Raw genomic sequence first — 25,105 nt, 5'->3', positions numbered from 1 at the left:
CTGACCAGCTTAGCCATTTCCAAGATGTTCATTCCTTGACACTGTGCCATAACAATGCCCTTTATAATATCGATTATCACAGTGGATTTCACCATTTGCAGCCTGTATTGTTGCTGGAATTACTCCCCCACTTCTCTGCTCTGCTTATATACTGTCCTCACTGTATCATGTGCCTCCAACATCAATAAGTGGCATTCAGTCTTGTGATGGGAGTGGTCATAATGTTCTCGCTAATCAGTGTATATATTGATAACAGAAATGTCGACAGCAAAAGCAGAATGTGAAGGAAAGGCCATCCATAAAATTTGATTAATTCTTATGTTAGCATTACACCCTCAAATCCATGTTCATTGGCTCCCACATCAATTCTCCCATTGATTGCCTCCAGCTTTACATGGAGACACGTTTCCATGATCCTGCTGTGTCATGGTAGCTTGATTGATGCTTTTACTTATGTATATTGTACACATACATACAAGTGCATACACCATCTTGTCTTGTGTTCTTAATACTTATGAATTCCTTAAATAATTTGATCGCCATTTGCAATAGTGGACCAGGCCGCTACTCAGTTCCAGTCTCAGTTCCAGTCATGATAGTCACGGAGCTGTAAGAGAGAATTTTCTCCAACTAACATAACTAAATTAACATATACTCTGACATCAGTTTAACTTATATGTTCTTCAGCATTGTAAAAAAATGTTTCACATTAACATCTTGAAGAATATCAGATTAATATTACAATTGCTAGAGCAGACAATGTTCTTTGTGACAGATCATCACCCAAGGTCAAAATCAACAAATTTGATATCTTTGCACAGAGAAGAAGCTGGTTGTGTATTGTCATTTGCCGCACTATTCCATGGGCTGAGCTCGTCCATGGGACAACACCAGCAAGCAGTAAGCAGCCTCATATTGCACCAGGTGGTGATGGTTTAACACCTGTAGGGTTCCCCAAATATACAGCATCCATGTATTACTCTGTCTCTGGACAGAAGTTCCCACACAGTGGGCTGTCTAGTCTTTTTGTCTAGCCTACACATTGAGAAATCTTCCAAGATATTTCATCAGCTAAGTTAAACCTTGAGTGTGAAATGCTGTTGTTGTTGTTGTCGTCTTCAGTCCTGAGACTGGTTTGATGCAGCTCTCGTGGGGTAGGGGGTTTTACCAACAAATACAGTTCTAATGTGATGTGATTTGCATTTGCTTTTCCTGAACACATTCTTAATGCTATTTCATACAAAATAGCCTGTGACACTACATATCCCACCATGAAGGCTGCTTATGATCAGTGCAGCACTTAGTTATGATGTTGATTATCTGTCCTCTAATAATTCTTGGCACTTTCAAGTGACACATTGTCAACACTAGTTACTCTCAAATCCATGCTGTCTTTCAGTGGATGCAGCAAATCGTTAGTTTTCTTTGGAGGTTAGAATACTGGGCTATTACTATATTTATGTAATATGTGCCTGATTTTTCTTGAGGTCACCCTGCTGTTGGAAGGAATGCCGTGGGTTTGTCTTCTTCCATTGGCTGGATGGGTTTACCCCTATTTTTACCAACAAATACAATTCTAATGTGATGTGATTTGATTTGCTTTTCCTGAATACATTCTTAACGCATTTAAATTTAGATTCCAAGTGATCCTGTTCTGCATTTCCAAGCAATGTCACCTGACCAGTGCCAAGCTCGGATGCCATTATAAAGGAAACAGGCTTCACTTATGGTAGACAGTCATCTTCTGATGAAGAATATGGTGTTAAATCTTCAAAAAGCTCGTGGGACTGCTTGTCACTGCAGATGCGCTTTCCAATGGTGGCTAGGCTGTATGGAAGGGACTTCTTGGTATGGAACGGGTGCCAGCTGTCGAAATGGAGGTATTCCTGGTGGTTGGTAGGTCCGATGTGGACAGAGATACTGATATAGCCATCATTGAGGTGGAGGTCAACATTGAGGAAGGTGGCTTGTTGGGTTGAGTAGGACCAGGTGAGGTGAATGGGGGAGAAGGTGTTGAGGTTCTGGAGGAATGTGGGTAGGTTGTTCTCACCCTCGATCCAGATCACAAAAATTTCACCAATGAATGTGATCAAGGTACGGGGTTTAGGATTCTGGGTATTTACAAAGGATTCCTCCAGATGGTCCATGAATAGGTTGGCACAGGATGGTGCCCTGAGCTTGCCCATAACCATACTCTGGATTTGTTTGTAGGGAATGCTTTCAAAGGAGAAGTAATTGTGGGTGAGGATATAGTCAGTCATGGTGACTTATTTGCCACATAGCTATCCTTAAAAGACTTCGACAAGCTGTATGGTTATGTAATTTACACAGTATTCTCAATGCTCACTTCTGCTAAATAAACGCACTATTTACAGATTAACTGAACCCTTTGAGACTGCTTTACGAACTCACAACCAAACTGTCACCTTTCACCCAAACCTAGACCTTGAGGTTTGCTACAATCAATATCAGTATGACAAAAAAAAAAAAAAGTCCAAAGTTGCAAAATTCAGTTTTTTATTCCCTCGGCTAGTTTCAGGCTGGTACCTATTTTTGAATCATTGTAACGTAGTTAAAAATGGTATTTCTGAAAATGCAAAAACCATGTCAAAAATGTGCAAACAAACAAATACAGTGCATACAGATAGTTGACAGTTTGCGTTTTCCAAAATACTATTTTTGACTATGTTACGATGATTTGAAAATGGGCCCCGGCCTGAAAGTCGTCTTTGAGTGAATCAAAAAAAGAAATTTCCAACTTTGGACTGGTTTTGTCGTTGTACTGATTTAACAGAAGTTGCTGACTCACAGCTATTCCAGCATGCTGGAAGTTCATGCAGGTCACTATGTCATCACAACTTGCATACAGTCAAGAAACTGCTACGGGCACAAAAGAAATATTTGCCATATTCTGTTCTCTGTCTGGTTGTACACATATGGCATCACATGCCACATTTTGATTATGTTAAAACATGAAGCTGACATTAGGTAAGTGTTAGTAAGTTCAGCTGACTACTGTTTTCTTTTGGTGCACTGCCCCTTTTCATAGAGTAATGTGGAATAAAAAATATGCCAAGTAAGCTACCACTTTTGTCTGTAGGTCTACACAGTGAGAGATGTTTATAAGGGCAAAACAAATGCTGGACTGAACTTCTTGATTACTTTATCTGTGTGTTAACTGTCTATTTTAACTTGTTATATATCCAAACTGGACCCCAATGAATTTTACACAGCATATTTTATTTAGTGTATTGCCATTAGTATCTACTTCTGGTACTAACAGGTTGTTGCTTGTTTGAAATCACATAATATGAGTATTTATGAGATTAAGACTTGAACTGTTAGCTGTTGACAACCTGTACACCTGTTCGGTTATCATCTGAGTTGTAGCTGCAAAAGTTGAGTTTGAACCCTTGGTTGGTATGTTTGTGTCATCAGAAAACACTAGTTTTTAAATTGCTCTTTAAATTAATTAGGAAATCATTTATGTAGGATATGAACAAGAGTGGTCCCAATGCTAATTCTTGTGTAGCCCTGCATTATGAGTAAGTATCCCCATTCTGAAGTTAGTTTTACCCCTATGACACAGTCCATTTGTGAGACTCTGTGGTTTCTTTTATAAAGATAAGACTCAATCCATACAAGAAAGGTGTCATTTATGCTGTAATATTGTAGTTTTCATAGTGGAATTTAGTGATCTACAGAATCAATAGCTTTGTCAAGATTGCAAAATATACCAATAGGATCATTTTTCATGTTTAGCTTTGCTAGCACTTCATTTGTAATGTATTCATATTGAGTTATCTGCAGAGTATTCCTTTGCAAAAGACAGTGACCCATTTAACAAGTTCTGATCAGTTAAATTAATCGGTATTCTATTATAGGCCGCTTTCCCAAGCACACCGGGAAAGACTGAAAAGAGCAAGAGAAACAGTTTGCCTATATCAAGTATGGTAACGAGTTTTACTGCATCATACTTGAGTCTGTCTAGATATATGGCCTGAGGCACTGATTTATCACAAATGTAACTTAAAGGTAATCCTTTCAAATCAGTTCAAAATTTTAATGTTATCCTAGAAACACCATCAAACCATCAGATTTACTACTTTCAAAATGGTCTTGGCAATTAAATTGACTCAAAATCTTTCACAAACAAATATATTCCATATATATGCAGTGTCTAATCTTTCAGACATGTCCTAAAGAATAGACATCACACACACACACACACACACACACACACACACACACACACTATATATATATGGTGATGTGACTTACCAAACGAAAGCGCTGGCACGTCGATAGACACACAAATATACACACAAAATTCTAGCTTTCGCAACCAATGGTTGCTTCGTCAGGAAAGAGGGAAGGAGAGGGAAAGACGAAAGGATGTGGGTATTAAAGGAGAGGGTAAGGAGTCATTCCAATCCCGGGAGCGGAAAGACTTACCTTAGGGTGTCTGTATATGTGTGGATGGATATGTGTGTGTGTGCGAGTGTATACCCGTCCTTTTTCCCCCCTAAGGTAAGTCTTTCCGCTCCCGGGATTGGAATGACTCCTTACCCTCTCCTTTAAAACCCACATCCTTTTGTCTTTCCCTCTCCTTCCCTCTTTCCTGACGAAGCAACCATTGGTTGCGAAAGCTAGAATTTTGTGTGTATATTTGTGTTTGTTTGTGTGTCTATTGACGTGGCAGCACATTCGTTTGGTAAGTCACATCATCTTTGTTTTTAGACATATTTTTCCCACGTAGAATGTATATATCAGTAAGATGCGAAGACTAAGGATCCAATCTTTCAGTGCAGGTGCTCACCAGGCGCGTTCTTTTGCAGGAATCTGAAATGGAAGAGCGTTTCATGGGTATGTGACTCTGCACTATTAATATGCAACAGGGTGGTTATTTGGGTCGGATGGAAAGCATGCTCTGGTGACCCACCACAAAACTGGGCATAAGCTAACCATCTCTCTTGATCTTTCCAGTCTTTCCTGATGTGCTCGAGAAAGTGGTTTGTGATACAATACTGACTCATTTAGCTGATCAGAACTTGTTAACTGGTTCTCTGTCTATTGGGATACTCTGTGGATAAAGCAATATGAATACATCAGAAATGAATGCTAGAAGAACTAAATGAGAAAAATGATCCTACTGGCATATTTTGTGATATTGCCTAAGCTGTTGATTCTGTGGATAACAAAATTCTGCTATGCAAACTAAAATGTTTGGCATTAGTGGCAAACCTCTTGCTTGGATGGAGTCTTATCTTCATTATAGAAACCACAGGGTATCTGAAACGAACTTCAGAATGGGAGTACTTACTCTTAATGTGGTGTTCCTCAAGAATCATTACTGGGCACCCTCTTGTTTGTAACCTACATAAATGATCATCCACTCAATTAACTAGTGTTGCTGATGATACAAATATATTAATCAAGGGTTCAGACTGAACTTTAGCAGACCAACTCAGATGATATCTGAATAGGTGTACATTTGATTAACAGTTCAGGTCCTAATGTCATTCATATTACGTGATTTCAAACAAGCAAAAACAACTTATTAGCACCAGAAGTAAACACTAATTTCCACACAATAAATGAAACACCCTGTGTAAAATTCCATGGCGCTTAAGGCAACTGCTTGCATTAAGTGGGAGAGTCCTGGTCCGGTCCGGTACAAATTTTCACCTGTTACCTCTGATTCATTTTGATGGCCAAAAGTGGCTAGTGTCATTGAAAACCATTGAATAGATATAAGCCATTTGAAACAGTGAAATTATAAATGAGTGGACAGAAATTTCATGAAACATCAAATATAAAATTGGTAAGAATCCCAAAATTTTCAAAATTGTTGTTTCCATCTAGGTGGCTATTACAGTAGAAACACACATTAATAAAGTAACTGTCTCAAAACTCTAGGTCAGGGGTGATTGAAGAATAGGAAAATCAACATAAATGCTCACTATGGACAGATCTGAATTTGAAAGCCTAAAAAATTAGAATTGGTAGAGATAGAGTCAACAGCTGAGAAATTAATTAAGACTAGAGGGAGAAGTATAGTCAGATATAAGAGATAAGTGGACAGAAGAAAAGTAAGTTTTTTAGTGAAGAAAAATCATCTTAACAAAGAAAAATCGAAAAGTTGATAAATGAAAGAAAAAATGAGGGAGTGAGGGAGAAATGGATGGGAACAAGAGAGTGCCAAATACCATCAACATAATGGGTATCAATTGGGTGATAAGAATAACACGGTGTTGTTAAAGAGAAGGAAGATTTGTATTTCATGTCCTGTGGATATCAGTATCATTAGAGATGAAGCACAAATTTACAAATGGACAAGGATAGGGGAGGACTGGCTTAACACTTTGATCGGGAAGTGTCTTAGTGGTTACTTGGAACGATTTGTGGAAATCATAAGAAACTTACATTTGGATGACTGAATGAAGATGTAAACCCCATTCTTCCTGAGTACAACTTAACTGACTTAAGCACTGCATCACTTAGCCTGAGAAGGTGTTAGGAAGAAGATAACTTGCCCAAAAAGTGAAGGCAATTGAAGCTAACAAAAAGTTCACTCATGCCCAGTCAGATGGTATTTTCTTTTACAAGTGTAGCTTCTCTGTAATTATTCATCCTTGCTGGCATTCATTTGTTCCAGTAGTCTCTGAGCATTAGTTTAATCTGATGGCAAGTATTCAACATTTGACAGAGTAAACAATACCCTGTATTTGGAATGGCTTTGACAGTGAGTGAACTCTTATATAGAGAAAGCACGCTGACTATCTGCAAATTGCAGTCTGAATTGCATTTTTAATAAAAACTTTATAAAGTAGTTACCTATGATGATGATGATGATGATGATGATGATGATGATGTAATAAAGTCTACAGAAGTACTTTGCTACCAGAAAGTGGGAGTTCTACTTGCTTGAAAAGTATTTAGTTCCCTGTGAATTGACTGTTCCTAAACTTAGTTACAACTTGGTACATTCGTTCTGAATTGCAGTCCTTGAATTTTCTATTAACAATAACGTGTTAGAGGAGACGAATGAATATTTAGCGTCTGTGGCCAAGAGCTGCAGCAGATGACTATTGAAATGCACACATCACAGTAACAACTGTTTATTGCTGAATTAAGAAACTAAACTAAAAGACAGTTTTTGGGAATGAATCAATTGCTGATGTCTGGAAGGTGCCTACAGTGACGAAGTTCATAAAGCCATAGTACACAGTGGAGCAAAAAGGTGCCGAGAACGATTACCAATAGGATCCAGTAAGGCGAGGATGTGCCCTCAAAGATGACCCTACTTCTGGGATGTCAGCAGCTGATGAGTGTGTGGCTCAATCAACAGTAGCTGCCGTTGGGATGACAGTGACCCCAAGATGTTTTACTTCGACGGATGTTGGAGGCATGGCTTGATAATGGCTGCAGCCGGTGGGATGATGTGAGATAGTTGATTGAAGTGTGGTACCTGGGAGTGACAGAAAGGAATTCAGCAAAGTGTCAATAACAGCTGGTCACGGCAAGGGCAAAGCCTACTTCGATTGGTGGGCTGCAGATGCAGCTGGCATGGAGCCTGGAGTATCCGCTAGCCACAATGTCATTGGGTGGCAGCCTATAAATACCCTCCAGTGAAGGATACTAGCATGACAATGAGTGGGCATGTGACCATGCATAGAAAAGTGTTGCCCATGACTACAGCACTATTTACAGCACAATAGCCTATTGGCGATGCTGGTTTTGCGCAACACTGCGGAGGCTGTGTGGGGTTATGATGTAAATGGCCCGAGCTGTCCGAGGCTAGGACATAAACAGCTTGGTGAGTTGTTGATGTGAGCTATAGATGTGCGATCTCCTGGAGAGGTGACAGCCCACAGTACAAGTCTGTTGTAAATAGCAGGTACAGTAGAATGAAACATAGTTTACAAAATTTTAAGTGTAGGTGAGAACTTGATAAGGAAACATGACATAGACCATCAAAGATGCCTGAGTTAGTATGCCTTCCTGCTTGTAAAAAATATAGAATAAGCTTATTTAGGTCTTGTAGCATAAATTATAGAGGAAATAAGTTAACAATGAAGTGATTCAGTTGAAATTATTTTCGATATTATCTCAAGCTATCTTTATTTTCCAGTGTCCATTTCCAGTGAGTACAGAGTATCCTGACACATTTGTCCGTGTTGGTCGAGATGGCAAGATTATACCAGGTTTGTCAGTTAATTATTCTCTAATTTCTCTCTCTCTCTCTCTCTCTCTCCCCCCCCCCCCCCCCCCCCCCATCCTCCTTCTCTTTTTTGTGAAATATTGTTCATCGTTTCACTTCTCTCTCTCTCTCTCTCTCTCTCTCTCTCCCCTCCACCCCCCCCCCCCTCCCCCCATCCTCCTTCTCTTTTTTGTGAAATATTGTTCATCATTTCACTTTGTCAGCATGGCATTCATCCAACCATCTCACAGAAGCTCTCCATTTTTCATCTCAGAAAGACCTGAAAATAGCTGAAGCTGTTCTATAGATGTCATGGTTTTGGTACATCTTCCAGTTGTATGCCCATTTCCTCTATTTTTCATACATTCATGTACGAGGGCTTAGTTGTTTTTATTTTTGAATCAAATGTGTTTCATCCATTTAGAGTCATTCATTCCTCATATTTGACCATAAAACCAAACTCTGTAATTGCACATATTGTCTGATTTTTCTTTGTTTGGAATGTATTTGTTATTTCATTTTTTAATATAAATGTCTGGTTTCATTTTAGTGGTACAAGTAAACATCTCACAGATAGTACTATCTAGTCCCAAATGTAATCAAATAGCTTAGGTATTCTACTATGTTCACACATTTTATTGTTCTGTACTTTCTGTTTGTATGGTTTTTTAACATTGACATTTGATATTACTGTTGAGATATGTAAATTGATATCAACCTTTTTTTTTAATTGTAAATATTCGGTGGTGATTATGGATTCTGGGGTATGTAAGTGTTGTTACGCTCGTACTGGTGTGCCGATCTTTTAATTTTTGCCGATTGATCATTTACTTGTGCAGATTTGCCAATATTTTTTTTGCCCCACCCAAAACTAAAAATGAGTTATACAGCCCGAACTGGAGTTCCAGTGGTTGAAAAGTTGATTGGATGTGAAAATTATTTGATGCGTTTATTTGTCTTGAAGTTGTATTTGACCCATGACGAACTGTGGGATGTTGTTGAAAACCAACCTTCAGATCCGACGAGATAGGACAATTCTTGGAATAATAGAGACAAAAAGCCTTGTTCCCAGATTACCCTTTTCATGGGAAAAATTCTCACATTCATTGATGATTTTTCAAGATATTTATTTCTTGAAGAAAAAATGCAGGGTGACACTGATATGTAAAAACTTCAGTCATGGTGGGAAAGCAGACAGGCAGAAATATCAAGAGGTTGCAGTCTGACTATGGAAAGGAGTATGTCAATGATGAATAAAAAAGATTTCTGACTTCTGAAGGTATCCACCACCTTACAGTGCCTTACAGTCCACAGCAAAATGGTGTTGCTGAGAGAGCTAATAGAACATTGGTTGAAAAGGCTCATACCATTCGGAAGGACGACGGTTCAATCCCGCGTCCGGCCATCCTGATTTAGGTTTTCCGTGATTTCCCTAAATCAATCCAGGCAAATGGCGGGATGGTTCCTCTGAAAGGGCACGGCTGGCTTCCTTCCCCATCCTTCCCTAATCCGATGAGACCGATGACCACGCTGTCTGGTCTCCTTCCCCAAACCAACCAACCAAAATCACATCACAAGAAGGGGGGTGAAAAATCACAGAAGTTAACATTTGTAGGCTACTATCAAGCAACCGAAGGGTATTGTTTCGTCAGTTGGGAGACTGGCCAGATAATTGTCAGCAGGAATGTAAAATTTATGGAGGATGAGAATTTTTCAAGTTCAAAGATAGAGGAAACTGAGATCACAAGTGCCTTAGGATTGGAACAAGAAACATTTCTTCAGGACGTCAGTACTTCACAAACTGAAGTAGTAGTTAAATCACAAGACAGTGATAATGAACCCTTTTATTGCTTTGACAGTGATTCAATAGAAACTGAAACTCAAGATGAGTGTCATGAGAATCGATCCATAGTTCAAGAGGTTACACCTTGAAGGTCAAACAGAGAACCAAACCAAAGACATGGCCTGATCATTTTACTTACTATTTGAAAGAAGGACTTCCAAGTGAAGACATTGATGTCTAGGAAGCTTTGGAAGGGGGCAAATAATGAAGAATGGAAAAAAGCAATGAAGAAAGAATTATCGTCTCTAGTTCATAATAACACATTTGAAGAGGAAGAGCTACCCAGGGGACATAAACCACTTAAGACCAAGTGGTACTAAAAATAAAGCCTGGGACTAGCAGTACACCAGAAACATTTAAGGCATGCCTAGTGGTAAAAGGATGCACCCAAGTTCAAGGTGTTGATTATCAGGATGCCACTTGCACCAGTGGTCAAGCATGCATCCATTAGATACCTCTTGTCTATGGCAGCTCTAGAGAACCTGGAGATTGACCATGTTGACATCACTACTACTTATCTCTATGGAGATATAATAATAAATGAAGAAATTTATGTCATTCCACCAGAAAATTTTCAACTCCTGGAAAAGTATAGAGGCTGAAGAAAGCTGTTTATGGATTCCAAACAGGCTGGTAGGAATTGGAATAAAAAAATTGATGAAGTGATAAGAAAGCTTCCAGTCATCATAGCTTTATATGTTGATGATATACTATTATTCTCAAATGACAGAAGTGTTTTGGATCAATTCAAAAGTCCTTTGAAGAGATTTTTTGAGATAAAATGTTTAGGACAGATAAGCCAACGCCTAGGCATGGAAATTACATAGGATTGTGTAAAAGGAAAAGTTTGTATTTCCCAGAAATCCTACGCAAAAAAAGTTCTGGAGAAATTTGGAATGAACAAAGCCAAGCCGGTGTCAACACCACTTGAACTTGCTTTGGACTTTGAAGCAGTTGAATCAGGTGATATGAATGTAAGTTATCAAGTGACAATAGGAAGTCTTCTATATCAACGAGGTTGGTTTGAAAAGTTCTCTGAACAGAATAGAAAAAAAAGTATGTACATCACTGAAACTTTTTTTATTTTTCAATGTAGTCTTCTTGTAGATTAATGCACTTGGTCTAATGATGTTCCAGTACCTTTATTTCATCTCGTAAAAGAGTTTCTTCCAGGCCTGCAAAATAGTTGTCAACTCTTGCTATCAATTCTTTGTTTGAAGTGAATCTTCATTCACCAAGAAAAATTTTAAGTTTTGGGTAGGGATGGAATTCTGACGGAGCCATATCAGGTGAATAATGTTGGTGTGGCAACAGTTCATACCTTAGTTCGTGTAATTTTGCCATGACTACGGCATGTGTGCGGGTGCGCATTGTTTTGATGGAAGATGACTTTCTTCCTTGCTAAACGTGGCCTTTTTTCACGTATATTTTGTTGCAATTTGTTCAGGAGGTTAGAATAGTATTCTCCATAATTGTTTGCCCAGTGAGGAGATAATCTACAAACAGAACCCCATTCACATCCCAGAACACTGATGCCGTGACGTTTCCCTCTGAAGGAATTGTCTTTGCTTTCTTTGATGGTGGAGAATCAGCATGTTTCCACTGCCCTTGACTGTTGTTTTGTCTCTGAGGTATAGTGGTGCACTCAAACTTCATCTGTGGTTACAAACCGGTGCAAAAAATCGTGTTCATTTCTCCTAAAACGGGCCAAACAGTGTTCCGAAATGTTCATTCTAATGTGTTTTTGATCAAGCGTCAAGAGTCATGGCACCTATCTTGCAGTTAATTTTTTCATTTTTAATTCTTTAGTTGAAATGTGATATGCCCTTTCAGATGGCAAGCATGAACAATTTCATGCTCTTTCAATCGGCGATTCTCCATGACCATTTTGTGCACTTTTGCATTGATTTCTGCGATAGTGACACATCTTGACCGATCACTGTGCGGATCATAATCTAAGCTCTCCTGACTAAATTTAAATTCATTTGTCCACTTGGGAACAGTTGAATATGAAAGAGTGGAGTCCTCCAGTTTATTCTTTAAATTGGCATTAATGACCTTTGCTTTCATACCTTTCTTTACAAAGTACTTATCACTGCTCAAATCTCAGTTTTTTGTAAGTTTCCTTTTTCCATATTTAATGTGTCTTTTATCAACTTTTACTAAAGGTAGGGTCATTAGATTTTCTGTGAGTGCTTAAACAGCTAATGTGACTGTACTGAAACAGTATTACGTCCATTACTTGCACAATAAGTAATTTGCAGGCAATAAAAAGAATTTTTTGTAATGTAGTTGGACTCTTCAAACAAGATTGTGCAATATCTTTGTTTCAACATTGATACAAAAGATGTGAGCATAAACTAAAGAAATAGCTCCCTAGCTAAGGTAGATTCTGAAAAAATGTACCTTAGAATCTGGGGAAAAAAAACCAACAACAACAAAGCTTATACCACATGGAATTTTACATTGCTGAGGCATCACTCCTACTTTGTCTTAATAAAATACTACATGCTGAGAGAAAGCCAGGTATCTATTATCGTAGATCTTAAAAATGCATATGATTTTGTTGACTGTTACATGCGGCTTAACATAGTGGCAGAAATGGGAATTTATGAAAAACTGCTAGGGATTATAAGAATTATCCTGGTGAACAAACAGCCCAAAGTAAAATTTCAAGCATGTTTCTCTAAACTCTTTGAAATCACAATAGGCATTCAACAGAGAGACGGACTCGACACTATTGTTCAACTATGTTTTTGAAAAAATAATACGTGAATCATGCAGGGAATAAAAACTTCAGAACCTGTCTTTAATGATCAGGACTAAGAATATTGGTGTTGAAATAGGATGTGTGGTTGTTATAGTCATAGTGACAGATTTTGAACAAGCAACAAAATAAGTTAATGTACTGAAAAGTAGCGGAAAAAACTGCCGTGCAAATATCTTGTGGGAAAAATATAAGTAATGTCAAATATCACCAGATATGGAACATTAAAACACATAAAGGGCTTTAAATATCATCATTACAGCACTTTTGCAAAATGAGTGTTATTGAAAGTATTTTAAATCCAGCTGTGCAATTGCAAGAAAATTTGTGTTTTGTCACCAAATGCATTTTGTGTTATAGAAACAAATCATTGTTAGTGGGCTGTAATGAAAGATCTTTACAATTTGGCTTGCTTTCTAGATTGGAAACAGTTTATTACAAAAGATGCTGATTTTATCTATGGTATTTTATGCAAGAATTTCACACATGTTAAGAAATGCCATCTGCTTGCACACTTTTGAGGTATTCCTTCATTTGGCTTTGTTGATTCCAACTTAATCCAGTGTCTTACAGAGTTATGCATTTCTTTATGTGAAACGCGAGTCACTGTAGTATCACTACATCTTTCTGGCTAAATATTTTCTTGTGTTTTGTGTAATGTTACCAACTTAACCACTTGTTTTTCCTTTAATATAAAAATGTTTTCTTCCTCTGTGATTCATCATATGTATGTTATGTTGTTCCATTAATTTAATATATATTTATTTGATGTGTAGGACGAATGAAGGATTAATGATGGAGTTGAAGATCTAAATAGTATGTTGGGGATGGGGGCAAACTGTGTGAACAATGAGTGCAAAGTAGAGGAATGGAGAGTGAGTTGGTAGTGAGACGGAGAAAAATGGGTGAGGAGCAAAAGATGAATAGAAAAAGGGAGGGGGGGAGAGAGTGAAGAATGGGAAAAGAAGAATTTTTTTTTTTTTTTTTTTTATACAGGGTGTTACAAAAAGGTACGGCCAAACCTTCAGGAAACATTCCTCACACACAAAGAAAGAAAATATGTTATGTGGACATGTGTCCAGAAATGCTTACTTTCTATGTTGGAGCTCATTTTATTACTTATCTTCAAATCACATTAATCATGGAATGGAAACACACAGCAACAGAACGTGCCAGCGTGACTTCAAACACTTCGTTACAGGAAATGTTCAAAATGTCCTCTGTTAGCGAGGATACATGCATCCACCCTCCGTCGCATGGAACCCCTGAGGCGCTGATGCAGCACTGGAGAATGGCGTATTGTATCACAGCCGTCCACAATACGAGCATGAAGAGTCTCTACATTTGGTACCGGGGTTGCGTAGACAAGAGCTTTCAAATGCCCCCATAAATGAAAGTCAAGAGGGTTGAGGTCTGGAGAGCGTAGAGGCCATGGAATTGGTCCCGCTCTGCCAATCCCTCGGTCACCGAATCTGTTGTTGAGAAGCGTACGAACACTTCGACTGAAATGTGCAGGAGCTCCATCATGCATGAACCACATGTTGTGTCATAATTGTAAAGGCACATGTTCTAGCAGCACAGGTAGAGAGTATCCCGTATGAAATCATGATAACTTGCTCCATTGAGTGTAGGTGGACGACGAAACTAAAATGAGCTCTAACATGGAAATTAAGCATTTCCGGACACATGTCCACATAACATCTTTTCTTTATTTGTGTGTGAGGAATGTTTCCTGAAAGTTTGGCCGTACCTTTTTGTAACACCCTGTATACACACTGCTCTGCATAACATAATGCATAATGTAGCAGAAATTTCATGCCTAAGAGAGAACATACTGTGCCATTAGCTATCAGTCCACTATAACTGTAATATGGAAAGTAGTATGGCCAAGAACATCTTACATAATTGTGGTTTTATGGCAAAAGAAGAATTCTTGTGCACTTTGTATTACCTACATTCTCTTATTAATACATTCTACTGAATGACTTATACTTATTTAAGCACTCAGTGTCTAAACATATGTCGGTGCTTCCTATTATTTAAAACCCAGAATTCCCCTTCATGTATTTTGCTAATTCCCTTTTTTGTGCCTGATTCCCTGTTAGTGCATTATCTCTAGAATCTGTAGTATACAAAGCTTATTGACATTTAGAAAGGTACATTTTGCATTGTGGATATGTAATTGACTGCGCGCAGCTGAAGGTTATACGAGCTGTGTGTGTGTTCTGTGTTGGTTGATCAGCGGTCTTCCGTTTCCAGCACGCTTCAGAACAGTATTTGCTACTGTTGGTGGCATTACTCCCTTAAAAGGTTAAAACCAGCTTGCATGAACAATGTTTTGTGGGTAACTGTAACTTGATGTTAACTAGTGATGTGATGTCAACAGCTTGGTAAGGACTCTGGTAATTTGTCACAGATTTTTTTGTCTTACCCTTAGCAACATAGAAAGTGGATAGGAAAATCCATTGTCCAATTTTGAATTCTGGATGCACATTGCCTAATTTCTCTTGCTGTTCTGATGCTCTGGTATTTGCTTTCTGTATCTTTTCCACATGTCCTTCGAGCAAATTCCCTAACTGCTTCTCCATTCTTTCCTTCTTTGGGCTTAATAACATTGAATGGTGACAGCATCTTCCTTCCATAATAACTTCATAAAGGGGCATGCCCATTCTTTCGTGTGTTTTGGCACTGTATGTGCTTACACAGTGTGGAATGATGATATCCCAATTGTTGTGTTGGTCATTGATAAATTAACAAAGCATTTTCCCAATAATGTGGTGGACCCTTTCTGTCCATCTATTTGCCTGTGTTTGTAATGGGGTGGTGTGTAATTTATGTACTTTCAGCGGGACGGCAAAGTTGTTTCATGAGGTCGGACGTGAAGCTACTATCTTGGTCGGTTGTAAGTGCTTCTGGTACTCCAAATTTTAAAATTCAATTATTGACCATAGCCTGTGCGATGGTGTTTCCTTGTTGATCAGAGAGACTTAGATATCTTGAGAAACGATCTATAATTGTTAGTAAGTACCTATTCCCAACTGGTGTTTTATTAAAGGGACCAATACATCCATTCCTTCTATACGTTGATGGCAATAGTCTGCTCACTGGGTGCACAGTATGCAATTGTGCACATATTGTGCTACATTGTGGTTTCTTGTCTCCCACCAGGAACATTCAGCAATGTGTCTTTCAGTAGTTCTTTGACCACTGTGACCTGAAGGAATGTGTCCATGAGCCTCTTGCATGACTTCCTGTCAGAGGTGTTTGGGAACCATGATTCCCAGTCCAAGTCTAATTGTTCGATACAAGACTCCATCCTGTATGCAAAACTGCCATTGTGTCACATATCTTTTGCAATATGCATCTGAAGCCTGTGCCTTTTGCCATTCTTCTGCATCACGACCTGCTGCTTCTAATACTGCTAACTTTCTACTAAGACAGTCTGCATTGGAATGTTTCTTCCCCGGTTTATGAATAACTTCAAAGCCCATTTCGGAGAGGCATAGGGACCAACGTGTCAAATGACTTGATGGGTCTCTCAGCCCAAGTAATCACTTGAGAGCAGCTTGAATTTATGCCCATAGAGATAGCACCTGAAATATTTTGTACCATAGATGACACACAGTAACTCCTTTTATGCTGTTGAGTAATTCATTTCTGTCGTATTTAATTGTGCAGATGCGTAGACTATTGGATGTTCTGCACTCTTAATATTTTGACCCAAAACTGCTCTGATAGCATATCCAGATGCATTGCAGGACAGGATGAATTCTTTGCTGAAATCATGGTAGATGAATACAGGACTGTGTGTTAATTTGTATTTCAGTGTTTCAAATGCTGTGTAGCAATCTGTTGTCCAGTGAAATGTAGTACCTTTTTTCAATAATTGTGTGAGAGGTCTTGCTATTTCTACATAGTCTTTTACAAATTTGAGAAGCCTAGAAATTGCTGTACTTCCTTGGTAGATTGCGGTGTTGCAAAATCTTTAACTGCAGTTATTAGCCGTGGTTTGGTTTTGATTCCGTGTTAGCTGATAGCATGGCCTAAATATGTTACTTCCTTTAATGTGAAGTGCCACTTTTCCAAATTTAATGTTAATTTAGCATGCCTGAGATGTCTGAGAACTTTTCATAAGTGAATTGCATGCTCTTTGATGTCTTTTGAAAATATGATTACATCATCGAGGTATATTATGCATTGTTGAAGTTTTAATCCATGTAACACACCATCTAGTAATCTGTGGAATGTTGTGGGGGCGTTCTTTAATCTGAAAGGCATCCTTAAGAAATGCCAATGATCTGAAGGGGTGAAGAAAGCAGTTTTATGCCTGTCGTCTGGTGCAACTTCTATTTGATGATACCCACCACTCAACTCAATTGTGGAGAAATATTTACTGTTGATGAGATGGTCAATGATATCAATGATATTCGGTAATGGATACACGTCTGACATTGTTTTGCTATTTAAATGCATTTAATCACAATAGAGTCTAATGTTTTGCACTGTCAGCAGATTGGTTTGGCACAATTATGACATTTGCTCTGTATGGTGAATCCAAATACTCTATTATACCATCCTTTAATTGCTTATCTGTGAATTCATCAAGTAACAGTTGTAACTGGTGAAGAACTCTGTATGGTTTCCTATAAACTGGAGTGTTATCTCTTGTTGGAAGCCTGTGTTGTGTGATGTTAGTTGCTGGTAGCAGTCCCTGTGAACTAAACAGATCTTGAAACTTGTCCAACACTGCTTCTATCATATCCCATTCATTTCCTTTTAAGTGTGATATCTTCTGGCACAATGCAGTTTGGTAGGAGGCTGGTTTGTCCCTATTGTCTACATCTGACCAATCGAAATCATCTTCCTATAAGGCACTTATGTTAGCTATTAACATTCCCTTTTGTAACTCCTTGTTTCTCTGTTCCAAAATTATCTATATGCACTAGTATCTTCTGTACTCCATCAATTGTTGTGGCACAAAGTATACTCCCGCGCACAGAACAATGTGCTGTGTCCAATTCATCATTTTCCTCTAACAGTTCCACTATGCATAGTGTGTTTGCAGGTAAAGCAGCATTAATGTCCACCCAAAGAAGCTTTTCTGTAGTGAAGGATTTTATCCTGCGAATCTACCTTCAAGGACACTGCTCGCAGTTTAGATGATTCTTCTTTCTGGGGAGAGGGCTCTTGCGGCAGAGCATCCTTGGCAGCTGTGTCATGTAATAGAAACAATGTCCCGCTAAGCTCCACTGTTTGATGCTCGAGGTTAATTTTAGCGTGATGTTTTTTCAGGAAATCTAACCGTAGGATAGCAACATATTCATTGCTTACCCTTGGTACGACTTCCACAACCTCCTGGAATCTTACACTCTTAATGTGAAGGTTAGTGACTTACAGCGTACTGAACATAAGTCATTTCCGCCTATACCACTTAACTTATATCTTGGACAGTCGTATCTGCTGACGTCAGTACACTGTTTACTTACGACTGACTCATGAGTCCCAGTGTCGACTAATAGTCTACGTTTTTTACCATTAATAGTGCCTGGTAACCAGCACTCTGCCTTTGCATGGAATTTTAATGGGAATGCCTGGCTGTGGTTTCAGGGTTCCCTTTCCTGTTTAACGGACCCCTGTTTGCAAATTTCCCACCAAATGTATGGCTCACACTTTGACAATTTGTACACTATGATTGGTGACAGTTTTTCATGATGTGTCCCTGCCAATCACATCTGAAACAGCGGACCCCTGTGGACAATACGTTATTTCTTTCCTTGCACCTTGTCACGCTGTCTATTTCCTCTAAAGCTGTAGCAATGTTCACTGCATTCTTTGGACATTCTGCACTAACACAGCATAATGTTTGGAGTGGCAGTCCACACAAAAAGGTATATACCGCCCTATTCTCCGCTTCTAGTATTGGCTTCATTGCTGGCTGACAGCTGGTAAGTGTTACTATTAACTTTTTGTATTCTATCCACAAAGCTTTCTATTGTTTTGTTGTGTCTTTGGAACATGGTGTTCAACTGCTCCCTATAAAAACAGCAACTGTTCTGCTTTTTAAATCTTTTGAACAAACCCTGTTACAATCCATCAAATGTTAATGTGTTTCATAACTCCTCATGATATAGTATGTGCGTCTTAGCTTGCCCGATTAACTGTAATTTTGTCATGTACAACATCTGTTCATCTGACCAAGACCCAAGTTTAGTGGCTGCTGACATATCAGCAAAAAATTCTTCTATATCCTCACTTGGCCTGCCAGAGAAGGGAGTAATAAGGGTGGCTGCTGATAAATCCAGTATGGGAGGGGTTGATCTAGATGTCAACCTATACTCGGATAATTGATTCCACAATTCGCTATTGTCAGACCTCAGTTGGTCATTAAGTAGGCTCTGAATAGCCTTGTGGGTAGAAACTCTTTGTGTCTTACTGTCTGTCATTGTGTTGCTTCCCTGTTTAACAAATGGTTATTCCCAAAAATATACTTCCTTTGACTACAAGAAAATAGGCTCAGAAAAGGAATTCTATAGTGTCAAATTTCTTTGAAAGAATGAGAGTTTTACATCATTTGTTTTTTACACTGTGAAAGCATTACTTGAAAAGGAAATACATCTGGAACCAATTTGCACTTACCAATGTGCTGAGATACTGCCCGTTGGCTGCAGGTTGTAATCTGCTGTCTGTGGGTTGTTCATGGCCCGTCACTGGTGATGACATCATAAATTTCTTGTACCACAAATTCCCTACCATGTACACCTCAAAATAGAGCCAAGGTTATGTGACACCAAATGTAGTGGGTTGGGGTTTAGTGACACTAGATACTGAGAATCAATGACAGAGGGCAGCAAAGGTCATTATCTTATCAGGGATGGCGGGAAGGAAAGCGACACTTTGTGACCCGTGGAATGGGTTCTGTGTTTGGCTCAGTGGGTGAGGTGTGAGAGAAACATTGGTACTTCCACTAACAGTTATTGAAACATTCTAGGGCAGCGACTGACTCTTCAGTCATTGATCTACACTTCTCATGTTGGGCAGAAACATGACCAATGTCAACACATGTGCCGGCGTTCCATTGTTTTACCTCTATGCTGGCGTGTTCCCTGTCATCCTCCGCATCTGCATCGCAGATACATCATGCACATGAGTCCAGTATGCTGACAGTTCCTGGAGCATTGACTGCTGATGTGCGAACTGTGTTGGTCGTTGTTCTCCGTGGAAACGTTGCATGTGTGCTTGGTCATTAATCCGTCGAAGTGCTGACTGCTGCTGTGCAAACTTTGCTGTTCATCAGCCTTCTCATGTTGGGCAGAAGCATGGCCAATGTCAACACATGTGCTGGCTTTCCTTGTTTGACTGCTGTCGCTTCTGAATATCGTGGCTTAATGTGTTGAACTCTCTAAAATGTCGTTTAGCCTATAATAAGCCTTTATGTATTTTTGTGCTTTGAACGACCATAAATAATACATAATTATTATACACCCTACAATAAGATAAGTATGAGCTAGATAAAGTAATATGACATTTTTACTACTTGGTGCAAATGAATGAAAGTGTGGGAGCGTGTTGCCATTCTCACTGTCTTGCATAGTAAGTTGGATATCACACAGTGTGAGGTCAGCGTGATTGTATGCCAAATGCAGCTGGCCCTGCAATGCGTGGCAGTTGAAGAAATAGGAAAAGACAGTGTTTGTGGTTCAGTGAGCAGTTATGGTGCACTGTGGTGGTTTTCTTCATTACAGCATGGCCTGGAGACAGCTCTAGGATGGCTTCACTTTGAGAAAAATAATTGTGAACCTGTAGAAGCATCATGGGAAACTGGAAGGGGGACAAAGTGTAGGCCAGGAGTTTGGGACTGCTCACAGCGCTGCATCACATGTGTGTGGAGCATTTTGAACCACAAGCATTGCTGCCTGATGAAGAGGAGGTGGTTGACCACTGTCAGCTACAGCAGATGACCGCTACATTGCGCAACATGCTAAAAGGGACCCATATCAAAGCACAGGTGCAGTTGCAGACACAGGACTGCAAGGCATGCAATCTCATGTTCCATAGTGGCACAGCAAATGAATGGGGATGGTGTCTTTGCCCAATGACCAGTACAATGTTTTTCATTGATACCTGCACATTGGCAGCACTGTTTGCAATGGTGCCAAGGGCATAGGGAGTGGACTAACAAAGAGTGGATTGTGTGATGTTCCCCGATGAGATTAGATTCAGGCTGAGTAGCGATTTTGGACATACCCTCATGTGCTGAGAGGTGGTAACACATAATGTACCTTAGAGCATAGTTAAATATTATTGTTTTAGCAGTCCATGTTTATTGTGTGGGGAGACCCAATGTTGCAGGGTGTACTGACCTCCATATCTTTCAGCACAGTACACGCACGGTATTTATGACAATGCATGACTACATTAAACACTGCAAGTGGAGGAGCTCTGGGAATGAGAGGGTATTTGGTGAATGGACTGTCCTGCCCGTTCCCCTGACTTAAATCCCATTGAGCACATGTGGGATGTGGTAGAGAGACATATGCACCAACGCCCCAGTGACCTCCAGCAGTTGTCAACCATGCTGGTGGAGAAATGGAATGTCCTACAACAAGAATTCCTTATCAGTCTTGTAGGCAGCATAGGAGCACGTTTCAGAGCTTGCACTTACGATGTGGTAGAAGTTGTATTTGAGGGAGAAAAATGTTTATTTAAAATTTCACTGGAATGGTTCAGTTTTTATTTCGGATTTCCGTTACTTCATTGTTTTTTTTTTCTAGCCATGGTGGCTACCCTCTGCAGTTAATTAAAATGGTTGGCATTTCCCCACTGTGTGTTCAGTGTGTCAGACTAGCTGACTTGCAGTTGGGATTTCTCATACCTTGAGCTCCACAAATCATTACGCATCAAAGGTGCTGCCACCTACTGGCCATGTTGTGCAAAGTTCATGCTGTCTAGCATGGCCCACAACTGTCAAACCATGCTCTTGTGGCCATCAACCCCCCCCCCCCCTCCCCACTCGGCTGCCTGTATTATGACAGGATGCCTGTCTCTGCCATGTCTCTCTGCTGTTCATGATGATCACACATGCTATTAAGAACCATTTGCAATGTCCAGAGGACCATTGTGCCTTCAGATAATTCACTGTAATTATTATCTTTGAATAAAAGTGTCATTTCTGCTCATCTCATCACATGTTTCTTTGTTCCCTTCTGTACTACGCTGAGGTGACAAAAGAAATGGGACAGCGGTATGCACGTATATAGATAGTGGTAGTAACACGTACTCAATATATAAAAGGACAGTGTATTGGCCGAGCTATCATTTGTACTCAGGTGATTCATGTGGAAATATTTCTGATGTGATTATGGCTGCATGATGGGTATTAAGAGGCTTTGAGCACAGAATGATAGTTGGAGCTAGACACATGGGACAGTCCATTTCGAAAAACGTTAGGGATTTCAATAGTCTTAAATACGCAGTGTGCGGTGTGAAGATAGTGCCAAGAATACCAAATTTCAGGCATTACCTCTCACCACGGACATCGCAGTGACTGAATATGTTCACATAACATCTGAGAGCAGTGGTGTCTGTGTAGTGTTGTCAGTGCTAAGAGACAAGCAACACTGCATGAAATAACCGCAGAGATCAATGTAGGCTCTACAACAAGTATATCCCTTAGGGCAGTGCAATGAAATTTGGTGTTAATGGTCAATAGCAGCAGACAAGTGATGCGTGTGCCTTTTCTAACAGCACATCACTTGCAGCACCTCGCCTGGGCTTGTGACCATATCAGTTGGAACCTACATGACAGGAAAACCGTCCCTGGTCAGAAGGGTCCTGATTTCGGTTCGTAAGAGTTGATGGTGGGGTTTGAGTGTGACACAGACATCATGAAGCCATGGACACAGGTTCCCAACAAGGCACTGAGCAAGCTGGTGGTGGCTCCATAATGATGTGAGCTGTGTTCACATGGAATGGACTGGGTCCTCTGGTCCATCTGAACCAACCATTGACTCAAAATGGTTATGTTTGGAGACTTGGAGCCGATTTGCAGCCATTCATGGACTTCAAGTTCCCAAACAAAGGTGGAATTTTTATGGATGACAGTGCGCCATGTCACTGGGCCACAGTTGTTCCTTATTGATTTGAAGAACATTCTGGACATTTTGAACAAATGATTTGACCATCCAGATTGCCTGACATGAATCCCGTCAAACATTTATGGGACATAATTGAGAGGTCAGTTTGTGCACAAAATTCTCCATTGGCAACACTTTTGCAGTTATGGATGGCTATAAAGACAGCTTGGCTCCGTATTTCTACGGGGAACTTTCAGCGGCTTGTTGTCCCTGCCACATTGAGTTGCTGCACTACACTGGGCAAAAGGAGCTCTGACACAATGTTAGGAGACGTCCCATAACTTTTGTCACCTTAGCGTAGCAATTATTTCTATGTATATTCCAAGTTCAATTGAGCTGTGTTACTTGGCAATGAAGCATCATGTGAAAGTTGCTTTCGTCTTTCAGTTTTGTGTGCCAGTATATATGAATTTTTCAGTTACTTTATATAGTGTCTAGTTTCTTGCAATCTGGTCCATGAGGAACTGTTGTATGTTAATACTTTGTGTATGTATAAGTTTTCTTGGAACATTTCTGTAGTCACATCTTTTTCTGTGGTGCTTAGCCTGTAGTATTCCTGTTTGAGGTGGTTTGCAAATGTGTCGTTCGTACTGTATTTCCATGCCCTCAAGTGCTTTTCATATCTTGTGTCAAATGCAGATCTTTTTTTAATCTCTGCTGTTAGCGCCCGCAGGTGGAAATTTGAATTGTCAATTTTACCGGAGGACCAGGAATTTAACAGACTATATAATAGTTTGAATCCATTCGGACTGCAATGAATGACAACATATGTAGAGAAGCACTTATTATTGACAGCAATCACACACAAAGAAAATATACATATTCGCCTTTTAGCATATGAGGCGTGTGGGCCCCAACATGCGACAGCCGCCAGACCGAGTGTCCATTCACAACTGCAAATCTCCCATTCACAACTGCTTATCTCCCTCGCTGCAGCGAGTGTACCATTAGGTGCCCTTGGAGGGGTGGCACATTGACCACTCCCCCTCATGTACAAATACCTCCCGAGAGGGCAGCACTGTCCAGAGACTCAGTCACATGTAACGACCGAACGTACCGGCCGTCAAAGAAATATTAATTTCTTTCCAGCATAAAACAAGTAATACAACCCCTGCTACAACATAGACAATAACACAAGTAAATGCACACAACATTACGTCCTTGAATCAGGTATTCTGTCCATAGAGTTTGTAACTGATATCTAGAAATCACAACCACATAAACAAATATATATTTAATATAAAACATGTCGAAATACATTGAGTCTGCTTCAAGGTACACACAAGACAAAAGGAGAAACACACAAATAAAAAACATGAATATACTGTTCACTTTTGTAACAAGTCACTTGGTAAAAGACATAGCTTGCAGATTGGTCTCTTGAAAACCCCTTGCGGTGTGTGAATAGTGGCCACTCGTACCATTCCATCAATCCCAGGGTGTAATCCTTCCATGATGGCCAGCTTCCAACATAAGGGTGGCAGGTTATCTTCTCTTACCATGACCAATGCACCAGGTTGCACATTCTAACTAGGGACCATCTACTTGGTCCGCTGCTGCAGGTGATGCAGGCAGTCAGATGACCAGCGCTGCCAAAAGATTTGGAAGCCTTGCGGCAGTAGTTCCCACCTTTTGTACAAGCTCTAGTTGGCTGTACATAGATCTGGCGGAGGGATGCTTGTGATTGCGGTTCCAATCAGGAAATGACCTGGAGTGAGAGCTTGGGGATCAGTAGGATCGCAAGACAGTGACATGAGAGGACGAGAGTTCAAGCAAGCCTCAATCTAGCAAGTCAGGGTTGTCAGCTCTTCGAAAGTTGGACATATGGTTCCCATCATTTGCCGCAAGTTGTACGTGAAGGACTTCACTCCAGCTTCCCATTTTCCACCAAAGTGTGGTGATGCAGGAAGAATGAAGTGCCATTCGACGCCTTCTTTGCGCATAAAGCTTTTCACCTGTGTCTGCTGATAATGACTGCTCACAGCAGCTTGTAACTCCCAAAGCTCTCGACTAGTTCCAGCGAAGTTTTTTCCATTGTCACTGTACAGGTTTTGGCACCTACCCTGCTGTCAAACAAATCTTCTGAGGGCTGACAGGAATGCTTCAGTCGTCAATTTGCCAACTACCTCCAAATGCACTGCTCGTGTAGCCAAGCACAC

General features: G+C 39.9%; 1 protein-coding gene across 1 annotated transcript in view; it reads left to right on the top strand.

The window, feature by feature from the left end:
• LOC126416551 (uncharacterized) overlaps positions 1-25,105 on the top strand; it is a 42,799-nt gene that overhangs the window by 5,611 nt on the left and 12,083 nt on the right. The window contains exon 3 of the mRNA XM_050084296.1: positions 8,135-8,207. Coding sequence (XP_049940253.1) covers positions 8,135-8,207 — 73 coding nt within the window. The remainder of the gene's footprint in view (positions 1-8,134; positions 8,208-25,105) is intronic.

Source organism: Schistocerca serialis, chromosome 8 (genome assembly GCF_023864345.2).
Source record: "Schistocerca serialis cubense isolate TAMUIC-IGC-003099 chromosome 8, iqSchSeri2.2, whole genome shotgun sequence".
Lineage (NCBI taxonomy): Eukaryota > Metazoa > Arthropoda > Insecta > Orthoptera > Acrididae > Schistocerca > Schistocerca serialis.
This window is presented reverse-complemented; position numbering and strand designations above follow the sequence as displayed.